This window comes from Phodopus roborovskii, unplaced genomic scaffold, assembly GCF_943737965.1.
Source record: "Phodopus roborovskii unplaced genomic scaffold, PHOROB, whole genome shotgun sequence".
NCBI classification, from domain to species: Eukaryota; Metazoa; Chordata; class Mammalia; order Rodentia; family Cricetidae; genus Phodopus; species Phodopus roborovskii.
The window spans coordinates 2,920,817-2,947,170 of record NW_026126515.1 but is presented as its reverse complement, the minus strand read 5'-3'; the positions used below and the strand labels follow the sequence as shown (position 1 = coordinate 2,947,170).

At 48.3% G+C, this 26,354-nt stretch overlaps 1 protein-coding gene across 3 annotated transcripts in view; it reads right to left on the bottom strand.

Moving 5' to 3' along the window:
- Positions 1-791: 791 nt before the first annotated feature.
- Positions 792-26,354, bottom strand: part of Smoc1 (SPARC related modular calcium binding 1) — a 143,694-nt gene continuing 118,131 nt past the window's right edge. For 2 of the 3 annotated variants that reach the window (XM_051196240.1, XM_051196241.1), the window contains exons 8-13: positions 16,076-16,268; positions 15,438-15,520; positions 13,125-13,230; positions 5,867-6,111; positions 1,637-1,690; positions 792-1,162 (exon numbers count right to left, since the gene is read on the bottom strand). In XM_051196240.1, the coding sequence (XP_051052197.1) occupies positions 1,146-1,162; positions 1,637-1,690; positions 5,867-6,111; positions 13,125-13,230; positions 15,438-15,520; positions 16,076-16,268 (698 nt within the window). In that variant the 3' untranslated portion in view covers positions 792-1,145. The remainder of the gene's footprint in view (positions 1,163-1,636; positions 1,691-5,866; positions 6,112-13,124; positions 13,231-15,437; positions 15,521-16,075; positions 16,269-26,354) is intronic. The other variant, XM_051196242.1, reaches the window with a different exon arrangement.

Below are 26,354 nucleotides of genomic sequence, written 5' to 3'. Positions count from 1 at the left end.
CTGTCCTGAAGGCTGGATGGCCACTCTGCAATCCGGGTGACCACCTGTGCAAAAACCTAGATTCTCCAGTAGCTGGATTATTCCTTCTATTCCTCATGGGGAGGCAGAAGTGAGGGACAACACATGAATTGGTCCATAGGTCTGGAAGTCCATGAGGGAAGCTGAAGAAACCAGAGGACTAACTCCAGTATTGGGGGCTGACCCGATCGGTGAGGATGAGGGTGAGAGATAGTGTGAGGGCATGGAAGTTAAACTCAGTCTGACGCTACTGTTGGGAGAGGCATGCTTGTGGAGTCTCTCCTGAGGGTTTGCCAAACACCTGCTGAGGAGAGCCCTGCTGGGTGTCCTTTCCTCACACGCTTGGTGTATCCCCTCTGGTGCTAAACATGGGTGGAAACGTTTAAAGTAGCTTAGTCAACCTCTTCAAGCATAGTTTTCTCAGTTATTCATCATAGCCTGCCAAGGGGTCCGGATAGCAGGGGCATGTGGAACACTGGAGAATTTTGGAGTCCACATTGGCCACCACATGAGCTGGGCTCAACTCATACCCCACCCATGGCCAAGCAATTAGACTCTGACAGCTAATGACATGGAACAGTACACTCTGCCCACCGGAAGAGAGCTGATGGGTCCATAGCACAAACACGGGGCCCCCCTCTACTCTCACACAGAGTCCATCGCCAGTGAAACCCAGGAAAGCTCAGGACACAGTCTGAGAAGGCTGAACTGTGAGTCCAGAGGGAGGAGAGGGGACAGAGGGGGAAAATAGTAACGCCTGTACAAAAGAACTATACAATTTACATATATATTTATATACAGTATATAAATCTCTTTCCTCTCAATCCCAGTAACACCCCCCTCCCCAATACCCTAAAAGTTGTCAGTAGCAGATCCAAAATCTTAACTTTAGAGAATAAACCGCTTGTCTTCCCTTTCCTGTTCCCGCCGTGGTATTAGATAGCTGGTGTTTACAAATGAAACCAGAAACAAAACACACGCATTAAGAGTTATTAAAAGTGCAAACATAACGGGCACCACTTATGTTACACGGGCTGTGGCTGGGCATGGGCAGTGCTGAAGGTTCGGTGTCTGATGGTCGGTCCTGTCTCCTTGGACGCTCCACTGGCCCTTTGATCTTCTGCTCCTTAGACAAGGCGTCCAACTAGGAGGGGAAAGGAAGAGTCAAAAGAGAAAGTGAGACAAGCAGAGGTTAGAGCTGGGGGTATGAAACATTCAGCTACGTAAGTGAGTTTCTGCACAAGGACAGCCTTTGCACACAGGCTATGGACTGGGTGGGCACAGATGGCCTTGGCGTTCTGACCTGAATGCCAGCTCACAGCATCTGGAGTCATTTTGGAATTGTAAAGACCTTGACTCTGCCAGACAAGCATGTGGTGGAGGTGCTTTCTAACCAGATCACACCACCTCAGCCTGGAGGAAAGAGCAGGCGTCCGCGGCGACAGGTCGGGGCAACAGAATCCTCTGAGCACCGAATGCCATCTTCCTCTTATGCCCCCACCAGACCCCAAGTGCGGACCCTTACGCGATCTGGCCAACTGCTTTATTGCTGCGCTACCACAGCTTCAGGAGGGGTCCATAGAGGAAAGAGGGTAGGGCCAGAAAGAAGGCGACTTACTGAATGGGTTTGTGCCTGCTCGTTTTCCCTGGGGGAAGCTGCCAAGGCTACCACCTGCAACAAATAGGAACATATGACACGGGAGCAGCCTTGACCCAGAGAGCTGGCAGAGCTTGTATGTGAGCCCCCGCCCCCTGTGCCTTCAGAAATGACGGGAGTGGGAGGGAGCCGGGCGGCACGGCTGTGCTGTGAATGCCTGTTGCTATCCATGCTCTGCCTGGTAAGTCATTGTCCGCTAACACCTTTAAACCGCCTCTTTTCTATAGGTCGGGTTGGGGTGTCTCTTTGGTTTATTGCTGCTCTTGTTGCCATTGTCCTCGCTGAGACGGCCTTTTCTGTGTAGTTCAGGCTGACCATGGCAGGCACCAATAGAGGACAGAACAAACCCTTTCCTTCACTTTCCTTTCCCGGCTGTGGTACAGAGCCCTATGGGGGATGCCTCTTTGGAATCCCCTCAGCTATTAGCTAATAAGGGCTTCAGTGGCTATTGCCATAACCTTCTTGGTAGGAGGGACCTTAATCCCTTCACTTGCCAAATCGGTAGGCAAAGGCTCAGAGTGACTTACATGAGGTCCAAGACCCAGTGTGTTAGCATCTACCACTGGGTACAGGCTGCCAGGCAGCTCAGCACTCTGGCCATGGTGCTCCGTCAAAGACTTGGTCTCCCAAAGGAGGAACATACCAGAAGCTGGGCCAGTTTCCTGTGTTTCTGAGCATGCTTGTGGACCTCACAGGGTGAGACCAGAAGATGGATTAGGATGATACCTCTGTTGCTTCTACTCTGCCTCCCATGCAGGATTGCCCCAAGGATCAGATGAATTCATGGAGGTTTAGGGGTTCAGCCCTGCTGAGCCCCAGCTTACCTACAGATCTTATGACCCCACAGCCCAGCATCTCCCAACATCCCTTTGCCCAAGAGAGGCAAAATAAGGGTAGATGTTGGTACACCCATGTTTGCAGACGAGGTCACAAATCCAGGACGACAAGAGGATCAGACCGAAGGTGGGCAGCTGGGAAAAAACCTGACCTTAGCTTCCATGTTTACTGTGCTGTACTCTGCAGCTGCTGCTCTCAGCCGTAAACACAGAAAGAGGAGGCCTAAGGCAGTCTTGGCCCTGCTTCATCAGTCGAGACCCAGAAAACAAAGTGGAAAGCCAGGAGCCCATCCCTGTACCTCCACAGCTTCATAGAAAAAAGCAATGAAAGTATCCCGCATCTAATGAGGCTAAGAAACCGGAAGGGCACCGTGTTCCCGGGAGGAAGCAAATCCAGTGCTGGCCCCATGCTCTGGACCCTCGGAGGGGAGAGGGAAGGGAAGCCTGAGCCCAAGGGAAAGCTGGCACCCCTGAGCCACCAAGACTAGTCCTCACGCTGCCTGCCTTACAGGAGGGCGACGATAACCCTGACATGTGTGTTTTATGAGTTGGAAAAGACAAGTTATTAAAGAGGCCGGGCCTCCAAATGCCAGCAGGCTTTGCCATGCTGGGCAGGGAATTCAGCTCTCCAGTGGGAGTTCTGGGGGGCGAAAGAAGCGCTTGTTCCTGTGGCATCTCTAAAGTTTTGGCCTCTCAAGTCCAAAACTACATTCCTCAAGTCCCACATTCCCTTCCCACCCTCACTGGGCCCCCACCTGGCATGTAGGCCTCTCTCAGGCCACCAGAGGGCACCACACAATACCAGATGAACCTGTTCCTGGGCTCCCACATACCACACAGTCAAGTGGCTTTGTGTGACCTCACCCAGAGCCCAGGGAGGCCAGGGAGTTGCCAGCAGCACCTCTGGCCAGTAGGTAGATTCCTATGCTACTAATAGTTTCTGTGTGTTCGCTGTGCAGCTGGCCAGACTGTGCCTCACCCTTCACCTGGACTATCTTGCTAACTTCTCATATCAAATATCTAAGGTAGACGTTTGGCAAAGAAGGAAACTGAAGTCCAGAAAAGTGACTTGTCAAATTATAGAGCTAGAATGGATAGAGCTAGAATTTAAGAGTCAAGTCGACCTGACTTCAGGACCTCTGTTCATACTTACATCTCTACTTCTGTAAAGACAGCGGTCCTCACTCTTCCCTAGGTTTCTCCATGGTCCCCTGATGGTACCATATGCTTGAAAACTGGCTTCCTTGTCAGGGCATTGGACACACAGCTCCCAGTAGGCCCTACCTCTGCTCACAGAGCCCCAAGTCTACAACTGCACCCCACTGCCCTGGATTCCTCTCTGGCCACTCTCTTGACTTGCCCAGACAAGGCTGGCTGGCTCACAAGAGGCTTTCTGTTCACTCTGGGGTCCTCATAAAGGCCACAGAGGCTAGACTTCAAAGTCCTATGAGTGAACCAAGCACTGGCAACATGGCTGCCTTGTGAGTGCAAATCACTGTCCCTCTGCCCAGTCCAGATTCTTCTAATACAAAGCAACAGAAGCCTCTCAGCTCTAAACTGTAGTAGTAGTGTGTACTGTGCTGTATGGAGGAATGGAGTGGAAAGAGGAACCCCATGTGATCTCTGCAGGCTTTCTATCCACATAGCTCCCTGCCCCAATGGTAACCCTACACCTGCCTCTTCTTCCTAACTCAAAGATCTACTTCACCCCATTCCACACACACGCACATGCACACGCACACGCACAGAGAGAGAGACAGAAAGAGATCATGTACATACATGTATAGCTGTGCATACATAGACATTTTAAGTAGGGCATAAAGAGCTGAAGAGATGCCTCAGTCCTTAAGGGCACTTGCTGCTCTTGCAAGAGAACCCAGATTCAGTTCCCAGCACCTACATGATGGCTCTCAACTGTCTGTAATTCTAGTTCCAAGGGGGTCTCTTTTGGCCTCTGCAGGTACTGGCACGTGCATACATGGAAGGAAACACTCGCACATACACAAAAAAATTGTAATTTTTATAGACAGACATAAACATGCACATGTGTACTCACAGATAGAGATGCCCTTGGGCAGGTACTTATGCAGTCATGCTCACAGAGACGTGCCAGAGAAATGCATGCAAATTACAGGTGCATACAGACATGTCACAATCATATGTACAGACACCTTTGAATTGGGAGGGGGGCAGGACAGTCAGGAAAGTAGGTTGGGCAAGAAGCAGGAAGCACCCAGGGGTCTCTGGGAAAAAACTGTTCAGATGACTTGAATCTACAGCCTGCTTCTGGCTGAATTTGGAGGAGCATCCAGATGAATGGTGGTCCTTAAGCCCTGCATCCCAGTCCACAGGTTCCTCTGGATGCTTCCTGCAGGTCTTGTGTGTTAGCAGGGACTGGCAGACACCAGGTGCCTCCATGAGGGAGGCTCCCTAAGTTCAGTAGACCAAGACAACCCCTTGTACCCTGCCTTGGCTTTGGGTGATGCATGCACCAGAACTCCCAGCACAGAAAGGGAATTCAGTGGGACAGGGTCAGGCCTCAACGATCTGCACTCAGCTCCAAGTGCCCCCGGGTAGACCTGGCATGAGCACTGGGCAGTCTCTTTCAAATAAGACCTTCCAAATCCAGTGGCTCCTTGCCATCTGTACAAGGACCCCCACTTGAATGAAGAGTTGTCTAGCCTTCCCTTGCTCTTATCATCTTCCCTACAGTTGCTACAGCCCAGTAACAGAGCTTCAGTCCATGTGCAGTTCTCATAATTCTAAGACTGTCCCAAAGAATTGCCTCACATGGACAAGCTTACTCTACATGATGGATGGGAATAGAGCAGACCCCACAGTGGCCCCATTGATGAAGGCAGCTGGATAATTTCCAGTTCAATCCCTTGAGGTATGCAGAACAGTTCCTATACTTGTTCTATCTCCTACATATACATACCACATACAACACATGCGCACTCACACACACACACACACATACACACACACATATGCACAGAGTCTGGAACTATGCTGTCCTACTCCATGGAGAAGATAAAAGATAAACAATGTCTGCTAAGCTGAGTTATGATGTGTGAGAGTCACTTACTGACTGACTAATGCACCCTCATAGTCCTAATCACAAAGTATGGGATTAACTATCTATTATGTCTCCTCAGTAGACTGTATAAGAATATGAACCTTATCAGTCAGTTCTACAGCTACAGTAGGCAGGTAGCCCTAAAGCATAGCCCACTCCCAGTAAACAGCTGGTGGATACATGGATGTCGAGGACCTCATTCCTCAGGACAGCCCTTGGGTCCTGTCCCTGGGTTGGGAAGGTATTAAGAGGCCAGGCACACCGGGCAGAACTCACCTTCTTTGCTAACACCCAGGCAGCCCTTCAGCTCAGGCAGTGAGATGACCTTGTCCTTGTTGAGGTCACAGTAGTCAGTGAAACGCCGGGCACATTTCTTGGGCTTGGCTTTCTTCTTTACATAGCGCTTGAAGGGCTTCATCTCTCGCTTGTTAATGTCGTCACTGTTGTTGCTGTCCAGCTGGCTGAAGTACCAGTGTGCCACCCGCTCCTCCAGGGTATGGCTGGGATCTGGCTCTGAGAACCTGGGCCATGGACAGATAACCCCACCCCGGAGAACATCACTTAGGATCTTGCAGGAGCCATCCACCCATTCTCTCCCAAATGACAAAATGCCAGCGTACTTGGCTACAGTTAAGCATTTGTCTCTGCCAACTCATACTGGAGTTATAATGTGTCTGTGTTGGGGAGTAGGGGTAGATGCTTAAAAAGAGATTAATTACCTTCTTAAGAGAGTGGGTCAGTTCTTATAGAACTGGGTTAGTTATCACAAGAGTAGGTTGCTGTTAAGCAGATATCTGCCCCCACCCCACCCCCAACATCTTTGCAAGTACTTCCTACTTCTACTTTCCACCATGAGTTAGTTGAAGCTGAAAGAGGCCCTCACCAAAAACCAAATTGATGCTGGCATTCCCTGGACTCCCAGAACCATGAACCGAAATAAACCTCTCTTCTTTATGAATTACCCAACCCAGGGTAGTTTGTTACAGCAACGGAGACCAAACCAAGACCATCTTCATGCTGGGCTACCAGCCATCAGCTAGCAACAGATCTTTCCTTGGGGGTTTCTAAGTGATTGTTATTTCATTTTCCTGCCTCACCTGAAATAACCAGGACATTTCTTGTGCAGCTAGGCACTCAAGACAAACTATGCAGATTTAGTTCACCTAAGTAAACCATGTCTAGGATCTAAACTGTCCTTCTCTTGACCCAAAGATCACTGTCAAACAGGATGCTTTCCTGAACTTGTGTATTGGACCCAGGACCTGCTAGCATACTCTGAAGATATACCTGGTTAAAAAAAATGTCCAAGGCACTTGTTAATATGACATCTCACACTCCTCTCAGGTTTGCTTTACAGTCTAGAAGGGAGGGGACCACTTCTCATCCTTGCCCAAGAGCAAGCTGGAAACTCCCATCTGACTTCACAGCGACCCCCAAGGGACATAAAGCTTAAGCAAAAAGAAGCTGCATTACAAAAAATAAAAAATAAATAAATAAATAAATAAAGCCAAGTTCTTGGGGTAGCTGTCCAGTTCAGTTTTAATGAGATGGCTTCAGTCTTGGGTAAATCCCCTGGCATCCTGGCATCCCGGATTCTAAGAAGGATGTCAGTAGGACCTAATCCTGACAGCTTCCACCCAGAGAGAACCTTAGGGGAAATGTGACAGGGCCACACTGAGTTGTCACTGGCCTTTGACTGCTGGGGAATCTGCTTATTCTGCCATGGAAACCAGGCGCAGAGCGTCTAAAGCGGGCTGACATTCTCCATTCTCCGCAGTGTCTGACCGCCTGTGTCAAAGTGTAATTTTACTCTTCCTTTATCAGCTGCAGCACCCGCTCTCATGGCTGCCCCTGCAGTACACACAGGGTGGGCAGGCCAAAATGCTGTAGGGACAGTCAGGGTGCAGGCAGGGGAACATCAGGGAGGTCCCAAGCTCTGGAGGAGACAAGAGTTCCCAGGAAGGCTCTCAGGGGAGGCAGTCAGGGAGCGCTGAGCGCCCTAAGGCCAAGGCAGCTCTTCCTTTAACCTTTAGGCTTGGCATAGCGTCATGTCTACCTAAAGGCTGGAATAATAAAGTCTAGGTCGCTGAGACGGGGAAGGGATGAGGTCATCCCACCCAGAGGTCCTGCCAGGGAAGGCTTTCTCCCTCCAACACGCGTTTCTGGAGCGCCTGTCTGTTCTCTGTGGTCAGATCTCCCTACCTGCCTTCAGGCTATTTAACACCAAGAAGCAGGTCTTTCTACCTTGCAAGCTGTGAGTTGGCCAGGGGGTGATCATCACCTGGGTCTAGTCCCTCCACCCTCCTAGCTGTCCTCTGCCCCCTTTTTGCTCTCCCATCAACACCTTCCAGTGCAGAGCAGACTTTCCACTGCTAGCCTGCATACCCTGTCTGCCGCCAGCCCACCGCAGAATGCTGGACTAAAGGCAGGACTCCTTTCAGGAGAGGCCTTCTGAGTTCTAACCCTCCAACCCACAGCCTCCCCTGTGGGGACAAAGGGTTCTCCTCTGTCCCAATCCCAGCTACCACAGGCTCTGCTTTTGAACTCCTTTGATCTCCAGAAGTCCCCTTAAATAACAAAGCCTCAATTCTACCTCAAAGGGTGACAGCAGGACCATACTTGGGAACCCAACACCTTTACCAGAACAAACTCCAAGAACCTTTATACTTTTGATCTATCACCAGTCCTGAATAGCCAAACTAATACTGAACACACACAAGAGAAAACACCAGAGGCCTCTGTGAATTGAGCACCTCTGAGATCCCCCCTGCAGGGATCATGCTAGATAGGGGTGAGGCAGAACATAAGGTCTCCCCCAGACTTTCCAGGAGCGTCTCAATCCATCTTTGTCAGAGTTCCTGACATCACGGACTCCTGCTGTTTATACCCTGACCTCAAAGTCATGTCCCACAGGCTCCTCCAGTTCTCACAATTCTCAGAAAATACCCTTTTACATTTTTCTTTTTTACATTCATTTGTGTGTGGGGGGGGTTGTGACCATGCCATAGTACACACAAGGAAGTCTGAAGACAACCCAAGGAAATCAGTTCTCTCCCTCCAACCAATAGATTCTCGGATCTAACTCAAGTTATCAGCCTTGGCAAGCCACCTTCACTCAAAGAACCCTCTTGATGGTTCTCAGGAGGCATCCTTTTACAGACATCTGCAGCTGGTACCACAGCATAGGCCAAAACTCAAAACTCAATCTTGCTCTCCCGTGTGCATGCACACACCCCCCACCTACTGGGAGCAAGAACTACTAAGTTCAAAGTTGTTCATCAGACTGGAGCTGGGGCCCTATGCTGTAGGGGCCAATGGCTCCTTAAGATCAACTGTATTTATTTTTGTCTGTAAAGACCCCTTCATGGGTCAAGTTCTAAATTGGATACCTGGGTAGGTAGAATGCCCAAGTTTCCTCAGATGTAGTGTGGAAAACGACATCCAAATGACACCTCAGTCTAGATTCAGGATACAATAGTTCAGTGACTGTTCCTTTGGGCTATTTTAGTAACTCCTGCCTTCAGGGATAGTGAAACCCACCAGAGCCAGGGACCTCCTTGAACAGACACACTCAGCCTTCTCCCAGTTTTAGGGGTGGTGAACGCCACCCTTCTGCCACACTTTCAGTTTTGATTCTGTGGCCTTGGCCGTGGCAGGTTTTGGCTGTAACACATAGCTGGAGAGCCAAGCCCATTTACCACAACCTGCTTTGGCCAAGATCTGGGTCCCAGTTCTGCTGTCCTAAGCAGTTTTAGAGAAGGTAAGGAAGAGTGGCCAGGAGGCCTGAGCCAAGCCAAGCAGACCGACTGAGCCCCAACTGGAGCTGGGTCCAAGCCCCAGCAGCTGTGCGGGTGGAGTTGGGAAATGCAGAGTCAGCCACATTCCAGACTCTTCCTTGCAAAGCCATCAACAGGCAACCAACTACAATGAACCAAGAGGAAGAGACCACTCCACTGACAGATGCTTCTTAGAAAGAATGTGAATGTGTGGGAGGCTAGCCCTAGAGGCTGACACCTAGGTAGATCGTGTCCTTCTAGACTGACAATTTAGCAGGTGAGTACACGGCTGACCCAAGGGAAAGTGTTGCCTTCCAGAGCTCTGGTGGAGGGAACCAAGGGTATAAGTTAATCACCCAGCAAGGGTTCATCTAAAGACACTTGTAGTGCCCTGGGAATGCTCCAGCCACAGATGTTTCACGGACACCCAACTCTACATCGTCTAATTTTAGATTGGAGCAGCACAGGCTTTGGCCACTGAATCAGGCTAGGAGGCCAGAGGAGGAAGTTGGCACCTCCCTCTCTCCCTGCATCTACCCAGTCTTGAGAATCTATTTATTTCCTGCAGACTACTTCAGGAAATCATCCCTCACTGCACGCCCGCTTGCTGGCAACTGTTCTCCCGCCCCCTTTTAATTTCCCGTTTTTACATCCTAATGCCATCAGGATGGTCATTCGAAAGTGCTCTCAACTACCATGGTCCCTGGTGTCTCTGGCATGACTCGGTTGACCTGGGATCTGTCCAGCTCTGCAGCTCCATCTCCTATTTGCCCACCCCACACCGTACTACTTTTGCCACTCCTCCTGTTACGCCACCGCTTGCTCACCTCTCATTGCCCACATGCTCCTCTGCCGAGGAGCCCTCACTCATGGTACAACTGAGCCAGACCTCTCCCCCTGTGTGAGTGAAAAGTCACCTCTACTGACAGCTCTCGAGTGCCCTCCCTGCCCCAAGTCCTGGAACCTCATTCCAGCCTCTGTGATCACACTGTGATCACACTGGCTTTGTAATATAGTCTCCTGAGTATATTCCTCTCCTCCTCCATGCCAGGGACAGTGCCCTTTTCTTCAGATGTCCCCCAGGAAGAAGCATAGAGTTTATAGCAAGGACAGGATGCGAAGCAAGAGTCAGTGCAAAGCCATGTATGACAATCACCATGTCTGAGTAGGGGGAGGGGATGAGTGACTTTCCACACTGTCCAAATGTCCTCTCCCCTTCTTCCCACAGTTTCCACGTGGGACTGTTTCCCACTGGTATCCATTGATGTCCCTCTTTAATTGTTAAACCCTGAGAGGAAGGGTTGGATGTGGCTCTTTTACCCTGGTGCCCGAGACTTCAGCTCTCAATTCCAAACCCAAATCCAACACCCAGGATTCTCTTCATCAGCCCTATTCCAGATCTGCTGCCCAATATCCAGGATCCCCATGCCCCTGTCCCTCCATCACAGTAGAGTGGCTAGTGAGCATCTGTCTATACAGTCCATCAGAGTGAGGCAGAGTGCTGGAGGGCCCTGCTTACCAAAGAATCACAATGAACTTCCCCGTTGCATCCAGCCTTCCATTTAGTCTTGAGTTAACCACTGGGCTATCAGATCTACCCCCTCTGTCTACATATCTACCATCCTCCTGGCTATGCATTCATCAGCATGTGTTGAATGTCTGCTGTGGGATCTAAACTCTAGGAATACAGCAGGGAAGGATTTCTGAGAAGACAGGCTGTCACTATACCAGACAGTCACCAGACAGGGGGGAGTGACATTCTAGACAGAAGGGGCAGCTGGTGTGGGGGTCCCAGGACAGCCAGAGTAACCTGTGGAAGGAAGCTGGATGCTGGTGGGAGGGGAAACCAGAAGAACAAGAGGCCGGCAGGACCTTCCTGAGGGCCATTCAAGTACAAGTCAGGCTTCTGCTTGATGTAATGGGAAGATCCAGCAGAGCCCAGGAAGGCTGGCAACCCTGGCACCTCCCCACACAGGGTTTCCCCGCTTTCTCTCCTCCTTCACTCCATTCTCCATTCTCCTGCCTGATTTCTTAAATATTCCTTGGTCTATCTTGTCTTCCTGATGATTAAAAGTCCAGCCCTTGACCAAGCATGAGCAAGCTAATAAAAGCTTAAATTGAAAACAGTGTTTTAGGAAGTGCTTTTTTTTTTTTTTTTTTTTTTTTACTTCCCCACCCTAAATTACAACTAAAAAGGGAGTTATATTTTTTCAAGCCCTTTCCTAAGGACACATTGGTATAAAGACATTATAAATTTCCTAGTTTTTATTGACTATGAAAATCTCTTTGTCCTGTGACAGGAAAGCACCAATCCTAACTTCCCTGTCTATGATCCCCTTCCTATGAAAGCCAAGGGGGAGGGGTATTGATACCTTTTCTCTACAGAACTTGTAGCCAGAGCCCTAAGATGGTGGGTGGGCCCACTCAGACCTGAGATTTCTGTGCCTACACAGTCTTCTTATTTATGTTTTCTCCCTTTTTTCTAAACAACACAAAAACAGTAGCTCTCCTTTCTATGTTCTAAGATTCCCATGGATGCTTGAAGCTGCTGATAATATAGAACTCTAAACGCACTGTGTTTTCCTAAAATACACATCTATGATAAAGCTTAATTCACAAATGACGAACGTATACACATTTAGCAGCAGAAATTTGTAGAAATAGATTAATAATAAGATCACTATAACAAAACATTGTAATAAAGGTTATCATAAACTTATAAATTGTTTTCTTTCTGGGATTTTCCAATTAATTGTTTCAGTCTGTAGTTAGTTGTGAACAACTGAAATCACAAAAAGTAATACAAAGGACAAAATGAGACTATTGCACTTCATGCCTGGGTTTCCATCAAGCAGACCCTTGGGACCAGGATCCAACCCTCCTCTTCCATCTCTTCATTATCATCCCCTCACCTTCCTATTCTTCTTCCTCTTTCTCCATCCCTCAGTCCTACCATACTAAACTACACTTACCGTACAGTCTACATTTCTAATATCTGTCTATGGTCTAGTACACCCACTTGTCTTTCTTCTTTAAGGGGAGGGACACTCCTCCTATCCATGGATACCTTGTCCTTGGTCAAGACTTGACATACTGGATGTATTCAAAGAGCATTCAGATGAGGGGTGCATGCATGGTGTATGTTCCAACCACTGACACAATGGGCCCAAACCAGTTGGCTCCAGGAGTCTGGCTACCAGAAAGCGTGTATACTAGTCCAGGCACCATATTAACTTCTGAAACAAGTCTACTTTGCCTATGAGAAAATGAGGCTCTACTGTCCACGGCTCTTTGTGATTGCCAGAAGGTCAAAGGGACACATGGCTCCTGCCTTCTCAGGAGAGAAAGGAAATCACTAAATGCCTGTGGTCCTCTCTGCTCTGCCTGGGTGCCCACCACCCTTCTTGTCATTACGGATTTTCAGTCCTGGGGATGTATCTCAGGTAGAATGCTTGCCTGGCAGATGTGAGGCCCTGGACTCAATCCCCAGTACTGCAGGAAAGACTCTCACTTTTACATGCCCCTTTTGGGTAAAAGTATTTGTAAGTTTTCCAGTGGGCCTGCTGCCAAAGCTAGATGAAAACAGATCAAGTTTTGGGAAACCAGGAAACAGAGAAATTTTCACCAACAAGTAGAATAAAGCTGTGGGCATGTGCTCAGGAGAAGACAGAGGCCCTTGGCCTCTCTCCCAGACTCCCTTGTATCTGAGAAGTCCAGGACTACACCATACTGCACCTGAGTCTTGCTCACATTCTCACCTCCCACCTCCAGTGGGCGCTGCTGAGTTAATGGCCTGAACCATGTCTGTGGTGAGAGCATCCAGCAGGCTGGTAATAAATTCCATCTTCTTCCCTTCAGGACAACCTAAAAGACAAGAGGATATCTGAAGGCAGAATCAAGGTCACTTACCAAGGCAACAGCTTTCTCGACTACCATCTGCTCAGAGTCTTTGCCCAGTCAAAGACTGGGGAGAGTCTACAATCCATATACTGTATCTCCTCTTTGCATAATCCAGACCAAAAAGCTAAGAATGCTTTCAGCTTCGTTCCCGTCCACTGCTGAGTACCGATGCAGGCACTGTGGAAATGCTAGGGAGACAGCAGATGAGGTCCTTGGCCTCAGAATTCACAATAATTTACTGGGCCAATGTACTCAGGACAATAACCAGATAGGTACTGTTCATATGAAAAACACTGCTCTGGGGGCAAGAACAAGATGCTGAGGAGGCTGGGATGAGGGAGAATCTCCATGGTGCAAGCTGATGTGGGTGAACCTATCAAAAACCTCCTCTTTTGTCCATCTTTCCTAGCCAAGATGGTAACTGAAGACTCCTCTCTAACATCCCACAAGTTCTTATTCATGTTTCACTACCTCTGCAAAAGCCCAAGCATGGGTAAGCCTTCTCACAGGCATGCCTGTCCCAGATCCAGGCCACAGAGAAAAGCATTGCTGGCAAAACACCCACCACCACCACTGCAGAGACGGGAGCCCTACTCACCTGCACCAGGTGGGCCCTCAGCACAACTGAAACCCCAACCCCACCCCTGCAGCTTCGAGGCCCCTCTTTCTCCAAACCCTGAGGTCTCGAGTTAAATATGACCTCTTAGAGCATTGTAGACTCTAAAGTAAGTTGGCACTGTCCTTCTCACAGTGCTGCACTCTTCTCTTGAGGGTACCCTGTCCTGAATCTACGTACACACATGCCTTCCTTTATCTCCATGTTCGTCGCCTCTACTCTGTGAACCTTGTGTCCCCGAACTCTAGATTAAACCATATCTGGCACGAAGTGGAGTAACTATTCCCATCCTGTTGAGGGGTGGCTAGAAGGCGGCACCCTGGCTTCCTTGCCTCCAATTTTGTGACAGTGAGTTCTACAAACCTCACAAGGACTGAAAGCAGGACTGCCTGCTTTCAGTTCTCACTGTGGAGTCCTGATGGGCAATAGGAAGACGGCACCAGTTCTCATCAGTACAGACTGTAGTGAGCTACACACACACACACACACACACACACACACACACACACACACGCACACGCACGCACGCACGCACGCACCGCACCTGTTGCACTGACCATGTCCATTGGGGCATGGGGACAGGTGTAGGCATGACCTGGGGGGACTAGGTCTGAGGTTCCGGACCTTAGCTTGCACTCTTACTTCCTGGTTGGAGGCAGAGAGCATCTGGAAGCATCCTTGGGTTGGGAACATACTCGGTCATCTGTTTCTGGTCTAAGTGATTTCTCCTCGAATAACCATCAATCAGCCTATCGTTTCCCAGATTCTTATTTGCCACCCATTAACAAAGCTACTTTTGTACTGAGTAAAGACTGTTAATGAGCATGAACTTAGAGGGCTCACACCTCCACAGAGGTGTGGGGGTGCTTTCTCCAGCGATGCTCCTTCGATGTGAGTGTAGATTTAAGACAAGGTCACCTGTGAGAAGGTGTCCCTGTGCTTGGACTTCTTCTAGAATGGTACACAGAGAAGAGGACTTGCCAAGGATTTACAGGGGAGAGTCTACAATCCATATAACCTGCATTTAGAATTCTTATTGTGACTCTGAGTTTGCTGGGAAACCCAACCCAGTGGCAAGTTGGGGAATCCTGAGCTCTTGCCAGTATGTCTCGTGTCATCCCTAGTGGCCATCATGTGTCACCAAGGACCATCATAAAAGCATTCCACACAACAGGTGGCAGACACCACCCAGACCCCTCAGGGAAGCCACTCCTTGTAAGCTACCTTAGCTTCACAGATCCTAAATTATCATCCCTACTTCACTGAGATGGAGAATGGCCATGAAATTCCAGGGACAGAGTTTTAAGGCCGTGGCTACACTTTTAAGAAGAGGAGGAAAGAGCATGGGAATTGAGCGATGTTCTCAAGGACACAGGACTAATTCGGGATGCAGATTCTATGGCTTCCAGATCTGTGCTCCTGTGATGGGCAATATTCATTGCTCTCTGCTGCCAAGTGGGGAAACCAACAAAAAGGAGAGAGTGGGCTCTGCATGGCGAGGGGATGAGAAGCCCAAGGAATGAAGATGCCAGCACCAGCAGGCAGTGTCTCCTACCTGGCAACTCCCTGTCCTTGAAAGGGTCATCCGCCTCGGCACTCTTGGCTCTGGCATCACTCTCACAGCTTGGCATCACATAGCTGGGAGGAGAGACAGAGAAACGAGGTGGGGGTTGGCAACTGAGTCTTCTTCAGTCACTGTTGCCCAGGAATGATCCGTGTAATCACTAAGCCGAGAGCCCTCAGGGAGGAAAATAAAAGTCCCTGAACTGTCCAGCAGCTACAAGACAATCCAGCATAAATGCTCCCATTGAGACATGTTCAGGCATGTCATTTTAGCCACACAAGCGTGATAACAATGCCATCTCCAATCTGTACACGGGACCTCTTTTTTTTTTTTTTTTTTTTTTTTTTTTCATATAGGACTTCGTTCGTAATCTGGGCAGTACAATGAGCTTTTCATCAGGCAACTGAGGCTGAGAGAGATTAAGTGGTTTTCCAATGTCCACAGCTAGAAAGAAATGGGTTTGTGATCAGAACCCGGGTCCCCAGGCACTTCTACTACACCTTCATCTGCTCTGGAATGGAGACCTCAGTCTCCTGTGACCTGGCTTAAGAGAAGTAGGGCAGTGACAACAATAATGACAGCATAGCCAGATGCTGGCCCCTGGGTGATGCTCGGCCAAGAGGGCTTACCGTGTGGAAGTCCCGGGCAGCGGGCGCCCTGTGTCCACTAGGACACACCAGCAGTAACCCGTGGACTGGTGACACTGCACAGGTTTATAGAGCCCACCAGGGGCACATTCGGGGATCACAATGCCCTCTCGGGGGTTCTGCCGGGCCTCCTCCAAGGCGCTCTGCCTCTCCTGGTCACAAGAATGGACTTTCTCTGTAAAAGAAGATGCAGCTTCTAGTGACTGTTATGCCTCCTTCTGTCCAGGATCTGTAGCCAGGACCAGGCCTGCCCCCAAGGAACAGATGAATCATCTCAGACAACCATGTCTTGCACGCTGCCAAGGTGAAAGCCCCGGAGGGCCAGAGCCCCCCCTATGGCCATCTACACTGCCAGGGGCTCATCAGCACTTTCACCAAAGAGGTTCTCATGTAGCAACTAGCCAGCCAGGACTTCAGGGATACTTCTCCAAGCAGCAGTTTGCTCTGGAGCTGGAAAGTTCCTCCATTTTCAGAGTTGTCCCTGTCCACATACACTGTTTACAGGCATCGGGAGAGGCAGTAGGCAAACTACAAGTGGATGCTGGGATGCCTGTGCAAAGGGACACTCCCTAGTCCAGGCATAGCAGGACAGAACCACAGACAACCACCTTTGTGCAGAGGGATGTTCTATACCCAAATGAGAGAACAACAAGAGCCAGCCCAGGCTTCTTTCACCCTCCAACACAAGCAGACAAAGAAAGAAAGCTAATGGGCAGAATCGTCCATCAGATAGGAGCAGAAACAGCGGAGGCAGAAGGGTGTCTGTAGTTGGTAGCTGCAGGAACGTGTGAACATGTCCAAACAGCCAAACCACATCTCTCCCGAGCCAGAGCCAGCCCCAGACAGTAACTGGGGCCCTATGCCAGGTGCAGCCACATCACAGAAGCCTCACTCCTGTAGGACCTTTCCCTGGAAAACCCTGCCCACTAAACTACCCTGGCTTCTCTTCCTGATTTCTCCTTTCTTTGCTTGGCTGGCAGCTTTGTTTTTTGGTTTTTGTTTGTTTGTTTGGTTGGTTGGTTGATTTTATTTTGTGGGGTAGGCAATTTTGTTTGATTTTAAAATTCTGTTTGTTTTAACTTTTTAGAAGATAAAATGTTGAGTTTGTTTCCTCATCACAAACAACACTGATGTGTTCAAGCCACATGGCCCCCAAAGGTAACCCCTCCACGTTCTTTAGATCTTGTCAGACAAACACCAATACAACTTCAAGGGGATTACACCAGAGGCTTGGGATAGCTCTCCCAGCTCCAATTTGGTAGCCTCATTTTCCAACCTCATATTTCATGCCATGAAAGAGCTGACCAAGAAACAAAGGCAAAGGAAAACAGCTTTTATGGGCACCACGTTCTTGTAATGACCTCTGACAGGGGCTTTAAATCAAGACTCTCTAAGGCCAGCCTCTCCAGCCATAAATCAGACCACGGCAAGATGCAAAGGGGAAGAGGAGGGCACCTCCCCCCCCCCACCAGGGCAGCAGGCATGATGAGCCTAACTACACATCAGTGGGCCTGAAGGAAACCTGGGGAGTCAGGGCAGGAGCTGAGCAGAAAAAAGAGCAGGCCTGTAGCTTGGGCCTTCTGGATGGCTTTGGATGGTTTGTCTTTCTGGAAATTCTTAAAGGTTTACAGTCAGCGTCTATGACCAATGGAGAACTAAATCATAAAGAAAAGGAAGCCCTCAAATCTGGAAAAATACAGATTAGTATGGAATTAAAGAGAAGACCAAATACAGAATTTTTATCACTTTAGCAGCCACTCTGAAAGCCTAGGTACTCTGTAAGGAAAATACAGGAATGACGGAATAGCTGGGCTGGGGCAATGGTTCAGTAAGTAAAGTGCCTGCTACACAAGCTTGAAGATTTCAGTTCAGATCCCCAGCACACATATAAAAAGCCTGGCATGGGCTGAGCACCATAATTCTATAATCCCACCAATCAATGGGATAGGTCAGAGACAGGAAGATCCCTGGAGCTCATGGGCCAGCCATCCCAGATGAGCTCCATCTGTATTCAGTGAGAGACATTGTCTCAAAAAAATATAATAAGGCAGAAAATAGCCCAGGAAAACACCTGACTTCAGCCTCTTGCCTTCATGCTGAGGTATATACATGTGCATCTCTCCCCAAATCACATGAACATGCAAGTGCTTGCTTGTGTGCACGAGTGCGCACACACACATACACACAGCACCAACCATTTGTGAAAAGTATGTGTCCTCCAGAAAGGAAAAAAACCTCTTAAAATGGCTCTTTGGAACTAATGATATGGGCAAATGTTCCTTGTGTGAAAAGCACTGGGCAACAGAGGAACGGCTTTGCCTCCTGGCCCACCTATTCTGGGCACTATTGTGACCCCAGCTTTGTAAACAAAAAGAAAACAAACTCTGGAGAGCACAAATTTTTCTGAAGTTCACTCCAAGAAGGAAGCTGGGACTCAGCTTGAGGTCTGTGGACAATCCAGGCCACCTTGCTAGCATCTAGCTACTTGCTCTTCCTCCAGGGCAGCACCTGATAGACTCCCCAAAAGCTCAACTCAAGAGCAAATGTGTTCATACACACACAGTTTCCTCTGACCGATTATACCCACTCAGCCAAGGCACATGAAACTTGGCCCTCAGGATTTCTGCCTCTTAGTCTCAGAACTAGAAAACCAAAACCCAATTTTGTATCTCACCCACCATTATAGATCTATACAGTGAATGAAAGACAAGCATTTGAGTACTTACTAAGTGTCGGGTTGGCGAGGGACAGTCTATTTGTCTCTGCACTATTTCCAATCTCTGAAGATAGGTATTAATATCAGGGACACACACTGGCTAAGTGATTTGGTCAAGACCATGAATTAGGGATCTGGGGCATTGGCTCACTTGGTACAGTGCTTGCCTGGCATGCCAGAAATCCTGGGTTTGATCCTTAGCACTGCAGAAACTGGACATGGTGGTGCATGCCTACAGTCCCACCATTCAAGAGATGAAGGCAGGAAGATCAGAAGACAAACCTAGGATACACAAAGCCCTCTCTAAAATAATAATAATGATGATGATGATCAGAGCTAGGAGGAGGCAGAGGAGGAATTCCAGCCCAGCCCAGTTGTGCTTTTTACCTCTCTACAGTGACATCTTTCACTGCTACAGGCTAACCCAAGCTTTATTCCATTCTATACTCCTCTTTTACTTCACAGGACATGATCACCAAATAGTCTCCAATGGTGTGTCTCCATGCCCTTGTGTTGGCCAGTTCACGTGGACTCTGTCTGACTGGTTTTAACCCACAGAATAACAGTGTGATGATGCTGGAGAAGTAGCCCAGGCCTTTGCAGGTCTTGTGGCTTCTGCCTTTGCCTTCACTGAGCCTTAAGAGCACCACATAAGGGAGACACTCTAGCCTGCTGGAGGAGCAGAGCCACCCAAGAGGAAAAGAGAAACGGCTCAGCCTCTAGCAACGTGACTGAGGTCAGTTTGGATGTTGCCACCCCACTGATCCTCCACTAGGATGAGCTCAGGAGCCAACTCATGTAAAGCTAGTGAGATGGCCATTCTGTCGACTGACAGCTACATTGGCAAGGATAAGTTATGTTTCTGATGCACTAGAAGGTTTCAGCTAGCTTGTTATTTAACAACGGGTACCAAATATCTAGCTAGACCTGCTTAATTCTTTGTCATTTTCTGCCGTGAGGATTCTTGTAGCCCCTTCAGCACCCTGAAAGTCATATAAACACTAATTAGTAAGTACCAAGGAGTAGACTCACTACATGTCTGAAGGCCCAGAAGCCAGTGTATCTGTGGAGCCACCCTCTCCCCTTCTCGGTCACCTCCCAAATGCGTTTTCTCAAAGGTTGGACTACAGAATGCAATCCAGGGTAGACTTCAAGAGTCACTAATGCACAGAGCAAGGAGCTCTTGTGATGCAGAAGTATGCTACTCTGAAACGCATCATCTCTGCTCAGGAAAACTTGGGAAACAGAGAGAAGACAGGAAGGTGTGACCCAGGGACTATTAGAATGGGCCAGGGCTGCCTGTACCTGCCTGGCAGACACAACCCACACCAGAGAAGAGGGAGCACAGGGGTAGTACTACACACCCTTGTGCACTTCCACATAGCCCCTCCCAAACTTGCCCAAGATGGTGCAGAGCAATGAGAGCTCAGCCACTTTCTGCCCAGCAGTGAAACCTGACTCAAAGAACACACCATAGAAAACCATCTCCTGCAGGGAATGTACGAAGCCCTGGCCTTGCATCAGATCACACACAGCCTGTCTTTCCCCAGTCCCACTTGGTAGGGAAGAGAGTAAGGCCAGAGGAGAACAGCAGGAGCAAAGCTGGAGGCAGGGCTGGAGGCAGGAGGAACGAGATGAACGTAAACCCACCCTGTCTGTGGGCCCAGAGCCCAGGTCTTTATGTGTCAGCCAAGATGGGATGAGCATAGAAGACATCTCTGTCTGCTAGGACTGGCTCAGGTCTCTGCGAGTCACGGTTACCCATGGTAATTAGGAGCAGAGGGGAGCGTGGATAACAACAAGTCTCAGTTAATCCCCAATATTCACTGGAGCCCAGAGTGTAACCTCTCCTCCAAGACTCTTCTCCTTCTTCATCTTTACTTATTTTTGCATAGTTTTAAAAGCCAAAATGGCCAGCAAACAGACATTATAGGATTTGGGCTGGTCTTCCTTTTAGGTTATTGACTTTCAGAGAAGGAAGATCTGAGAGAGGGGGCAGAGGAGGAAGCTGAGGCTCCTGGGTAACCAACACTTTAGCACCTTTGAAAACCAAGTCCTCGGTGACCAGTGGGCTGACCTTACCGTGAGCTTTGTGGGGAGAGACAAGGGGATTTCATGGTAGGGAAAGCAGAGAGAAGGCAGAGGGGGTCGTCAAAGAATGACTCTCTCTCTCTCTCTCTCTCTCTCTCTCTCTCACACACACACACACACACACACACACACACACACACACACACACACACACATGATTAGAGGGAGATTTTAAGGACTAGGCTCATGAATTAGGCAAGCCAGTCAGGTAGAAATTTGGGTCAGCAAGACAAGGCAGTCTTGAGTCCCAGATCATCAGGTCGTGTAAGACACAAAAGCAGGGCTTCCACATGACAATCTCCAGGCAGGATTCTTCTTCAGGAAACCCCAATCTCTTCTTGGCTTAAAGCTTGGAACTGATTGCATGAGGCTGGCCCACACTGTACAGAGTAATCTGCTCTAACTAAAAGCAACTGTAGCTAGTGTTTGGCCAAACATCGGGGTCAGGATGTCCAGCCCAATGGACATACTGAAAGAAGCAACTGAGGTGTCAGTCATGAGCCAGGTGTGGTGACACACAAGTGTAATCCCACCACAAGGGCAGCAATGGAGGGCACAGGGGAGCTAAGGCAGAAAGATGGGGTATTTAAAGGGAAGCTAGGCTACATAATGAGACCTTCTCTCAAACAAAAGCTGTAGGCTGGAAGGGTGCCCTGGCCAAGGATGCCATCCATCTCTACAGATAAAGACCTTGTGATTCTTTAAAGGAGCTACTGTGGCCATCCTGACAAAGTTGCTTATGTTCCTTGTGGTAGGCAGTGAAAGGCAACAGGATACTAGCAAGGCTTGGGACAATGTCCTGAGAACAGGACCCAATGGGAGATTCTGGGTGACCAAAAAAAAAAAAAATTCTAGGGCTCAGGAGGAGGTTAAAAAGAATTGCTGGGGACTTTTGTGTGAAGTCCAGGCTATTAAATGGATACATGTGCCCCTTAGGCTGGTAGCATATTAGGTCCTGAAATGGCCAGAGAAATTCTGAGAACTGTGTGACCAATTAGAAAGAGCTAACAACCATGATGTGTCAGCCTATCCGAATTCAAGGTCTTTCTCTGTCCCTGAAGCTTTGAACGAGACCTCTTCCCTGGCAGGAAGCTAAGGTGCAGCATGGCTCCTGCTGAGGTTCTGTGTCCCTTACCCTTTGTACTCTGACCCCACCAACTGTAAGTGCTTAAGGGCTAGGACTCCATCATACCTTTCCTGCCCACCACTTCGCCACCCCATCTCTGGTTTGCTCCTTGCTCAGAGATCCATAGACTCTCACAGAGAAAGAATCCATGAAGGCTATTTAGTCTGAGAATTTTGTTCTGGCCAATGCTCCAGAGACGGGGCCCATCCCCAGCAGAAGAAATACCAGTCCATTGGGTATGAGTCTGCAGGGGCTGGAACAAGAATCTCTGACCCCAACTCATCCTGGGAAATGCTACACTCCACCCTCAGACCATCGAGACTGGATTTCTTATAGGGATAAACATCAATAAAGGGCGATTCAGCCCAAGAAAATGAGAGGGGCTTGCATATATCTCATTACAAAAGGAATCATTTTTCTGGGCCAAGAATATTAATGAAAAATTGGCCTTGTGTCGACAACAATGACCCTGAAACCTCTTCAAATACCTCCCTCCCATCTTGCCTCTTATCAAAAAATGAATAAAATGCTGAACGATAACCCACAATAACAAACCGTACATTTCAACCACAACCTTTCTAAGTAATGACATGAAATTCCAGGGTCATAAGGAATGGTGTGGCTCCCACTGCAGGTTCCTCCAGGTCTGAGAATACGTGGATGTCTGGTACTGGGACCAACCCGAGGACCTGGTGGTGAGGTGACTGCAGGGGAAGGACAGAAAGGTGGGTCTGGGTTTCAAGGGGCTGGCTTTACTGTGGAAAGGGCTGGCACAGAGACTGGAGGTGTGATGTTGAGGGTCCTGCTGGAGCCATGATCTTTAGGAAAGATTTATGGAACATCACGGAGCCACCCTTTCTGTTTATTCAGCCACATGGGGTTTTGGCACCTATGGTTTCAAGCCAATTATGTGAATAGGTTATTTTCTTACTGTGTATTTTGCAATTTTTTCACAGGAGGGGATAAGTGTCCCCCAGAGAATAATTTTTTCAAGCCTCATTTGCCAAGCTGGCCCTGGCCCCTCACTATGGGTTTTCCAGCTCCTCTGTCAGTGAGGGCTCTTAGCCACAGCCAGTTCCAATTTCTCCATATTCGTGTGACTTGAAGTCATCTGTGTGGCTTTGAGAACCCCATGGCGAGGGAGATTTCACAGAGCCACTGCTCCTAGAACTGACCATCAGCTAAGAAATGATAATGCTCAAAAGGGAGGCCCAGCTGGGGCAAGACAAAAACAAAAGTCACCTATTAACAAAATAAAATCAGCCTCTGGTTGCTTGAGCCAGTATGGATAGACGTTGGGAGTCAGAAACATAATTTGCATAAATTTAATACATTACCTTTTCCATTGCAATAAGTTTCTTCACCCCATCTTTTAAAAAAAATCCCCCCTTTTGCATAATCCGACACAAAAGGACGTGAAAAAAAACAAAAACAAACAAACAAACAAACAAACAAAAAAAAACATCATCCCTCATTCATATCTTGGGAAGGACTTTGGAGAATGATCTGGAGGAGGAGCCCTGATGGGCCAGCCAGTTAAGAAAGGGCCACCTTCAGCTCTTCCCCAGAGGGGGAAATTGGGATGTTGTATGATCTCAATTGGATAACTGCTTCCCAAAGCCAGAAGGAACTTGAAACATTCAGATGGAATGCTCCAGAAGCCAAAGACATGGTTAAGTAGACCTGGGCTTCCATGACCCTGTGGCTGAAGCAACAGTAAGTATGTGTCACTCCAACTCCTGTGCATGTCGTCATCCAAGGGACTGACATGGTGGGAGATTTCATAGATATCAACAGCAGTCAGAACAGAGGCACTATAGCACAGCAGTCAAGAACACAGGCTTTTGGTTTCTCCCACGTAGCTCTTGGCCTGGGACAGTCTCAAAGTCCCGGGTTCCTTCTCTGTAAAAGTAGAGTAGCCCCTATATGGGGCCCATAAGATGTTTATGAAGATAAAATGTAATAGTATACAGACAAGTTGTAGCTCAGTGATGGGATGCTTACTTAGCATGTTTGAGGCCTTGATTTAGATGCCCAACACCACAAAGCAGATATACAACATTTAGCGTGGTGCTATAGTAAAGTGAAGGTGTGATCTGGTATTATAATTTAATTAAGTGGTCCAAGGTGCAGTGTTCTCAGTTACCTGTGGATCGTAGCTCATCTTCTTAGGCCTGTATTCAACTTGGCTCCTCAATTGGCCTGTAATAGCTGGCCAAGGACCAGGTCTGCCCTGGTTCATGTAATACAGGGGTACACAGTCTACAGAGGACATGCATATGTCTCTATCTAGCTCCATTTAGATATAGCAAAGGGTCTGCCTCCTTTTTGTAATAACTTTTAGAACTTCAAAACAACATCGCTGACCAAACACTCATCCCAACTGGAGTGGAGCACACCACCGCCCCTGCCTTTGTACACTACTGCCCAGTGACCAGGCCTTTCCTTAAATGCTCATTGTGTTGCTTCTCCCACCCTCTGAAGCCTTAGTGCATCACAACTGCTAACGTGCCTAGAGCCTTGCAGGAGCCCTCAGCTAGCTGGACTCTTGCTTTCTCATTGCCAAGACAGTGATGGCACTGGAAACTTCTCAGGTGCTTCTCCCTCTAATAACCCACACACTTACAGTCAGACAGGAGCAGGCATACCTTCCTATGGCTTGGGGGCTAATCCAGACTTAGCTGCCCAACAGAACACCCTGAAAGGCTGAGGGCAAGCCTACTTAGCGTCTTTCGCCTTTCCCTTGTACCTCATACTTCTTGAGATACTGTTATGTGGCCCATGAGCCACAGCTAGCTTGCTGCACCTCCAAAGTTCCACCTTCAGGCAGAGCTCACATCCCACATCCCCAGTGCTGGCTGGAAGCAGCACTCCCCCAGGGGTAAACACACACTTAGGATGAATCGTCATGGGTGAAGAGGAATAAGGAAACAGCATGACCAGCCTGTGTAAATAGAGTCTCTGAAGAACCTAAAATGGCCATGCATGGCTCACCATGGTTTGAAGTGGTAAACACCCACTTCCCACACAGATACTGAGCTCCTGGGGAGGGGGATAGGAATTCCACAGAGTATATTCCTTCTGGGAAAGAGTGCCCCAATTTAGCACACGAACATCTTCTCAACATCCCCCCCCCAAAGCATCACTGACTCATCCTATTGACTCACGCCACAAAGCCAGGAGAGATACCCTTTCCTCCAAAGGGGCTAAGAAATACTTCACAGTTGTTCTGCAATGACAAGTACCAAGAAATAGTAGCCTATCCCTTCCCAGTTTTTCTTGGTAATTTACTGACCCTGACCTTCAGGCCCTATACTAACTAGAAGGGTCAAATTATAGGAAATTCAAGTTCAAGCAAGAGAGAAAGAAAGGATTACAGACAAGGGGGGGGGAGATGAAGGAGAGTTTCATTTTAATTTGTAAAAATTAAGTCTACCTTTATTTCCTCCTCCCAAAATACTAATATTGTATGTGTGTGTTTATAAACTTCACAGCATGATTACATGCAAAGTCATTTTATAAACACATAATGAAGACTCTCAGACTAACGTCAAAGTTGTCATTGACTTTCAGAAACTTGGAATGAACCACTTAAACTACCGAGACAGGCTCTTTGATTACAGCTTATTAATGACCGAGGACAAAAGGAAAATATTGGGACACTGTTTAGCTATCAAACATCAAATTGCATATGAATTCACTTCTAGAAACAAAACCTTTGCTGGTTGAGGGAGTTCCAGAGACTGAACACTACAAGAAGCAGACAATGAGGTGACAGTTATGTAACCAAGAAAGCTGATGTTAAAGCAAGGTCAAACTGGACTATAGACCAATAATAATCACCTTTCCCTCAGCAAAGGAAAAAGCAGAGAAGGGGCAAAGCCTTTGCTGCCAAGGGAAAGCCCTGGGAAAATCCATCTGGCCCCATCCTCATCTCAGTTGGCCATGATTGACTAAAGCATCTTCATGATCTCAAAAGGGCAGATAGCCTACACGGCTTATAACAGGGATGTATTTTCATATAGATATTTTAAATGCCCACAAGCCCAGGCCCGTCCCAGTTGCTAATGCTAGTAGATTACTCATTCTTCCTCCCAACCGCATCATGTGTGAGATTCCAGGTGGCTGTGGGGTATTTGCTTACAAAGGCTACCACCGGTTTCCTTGCAAGCTGTTTATTTTTCCAGCCTCAGGTCATTACATCAGCCCACGGTTTCCAGTTGGGCAAAAAGTATAGATTTGTGGGGGTGGGGACCCAGCCAGGAGGTGCCATTGCCTCTATGACCCCAAACCCAAGTCATAGCAGCTATCCCAGCAGAAATTCCATG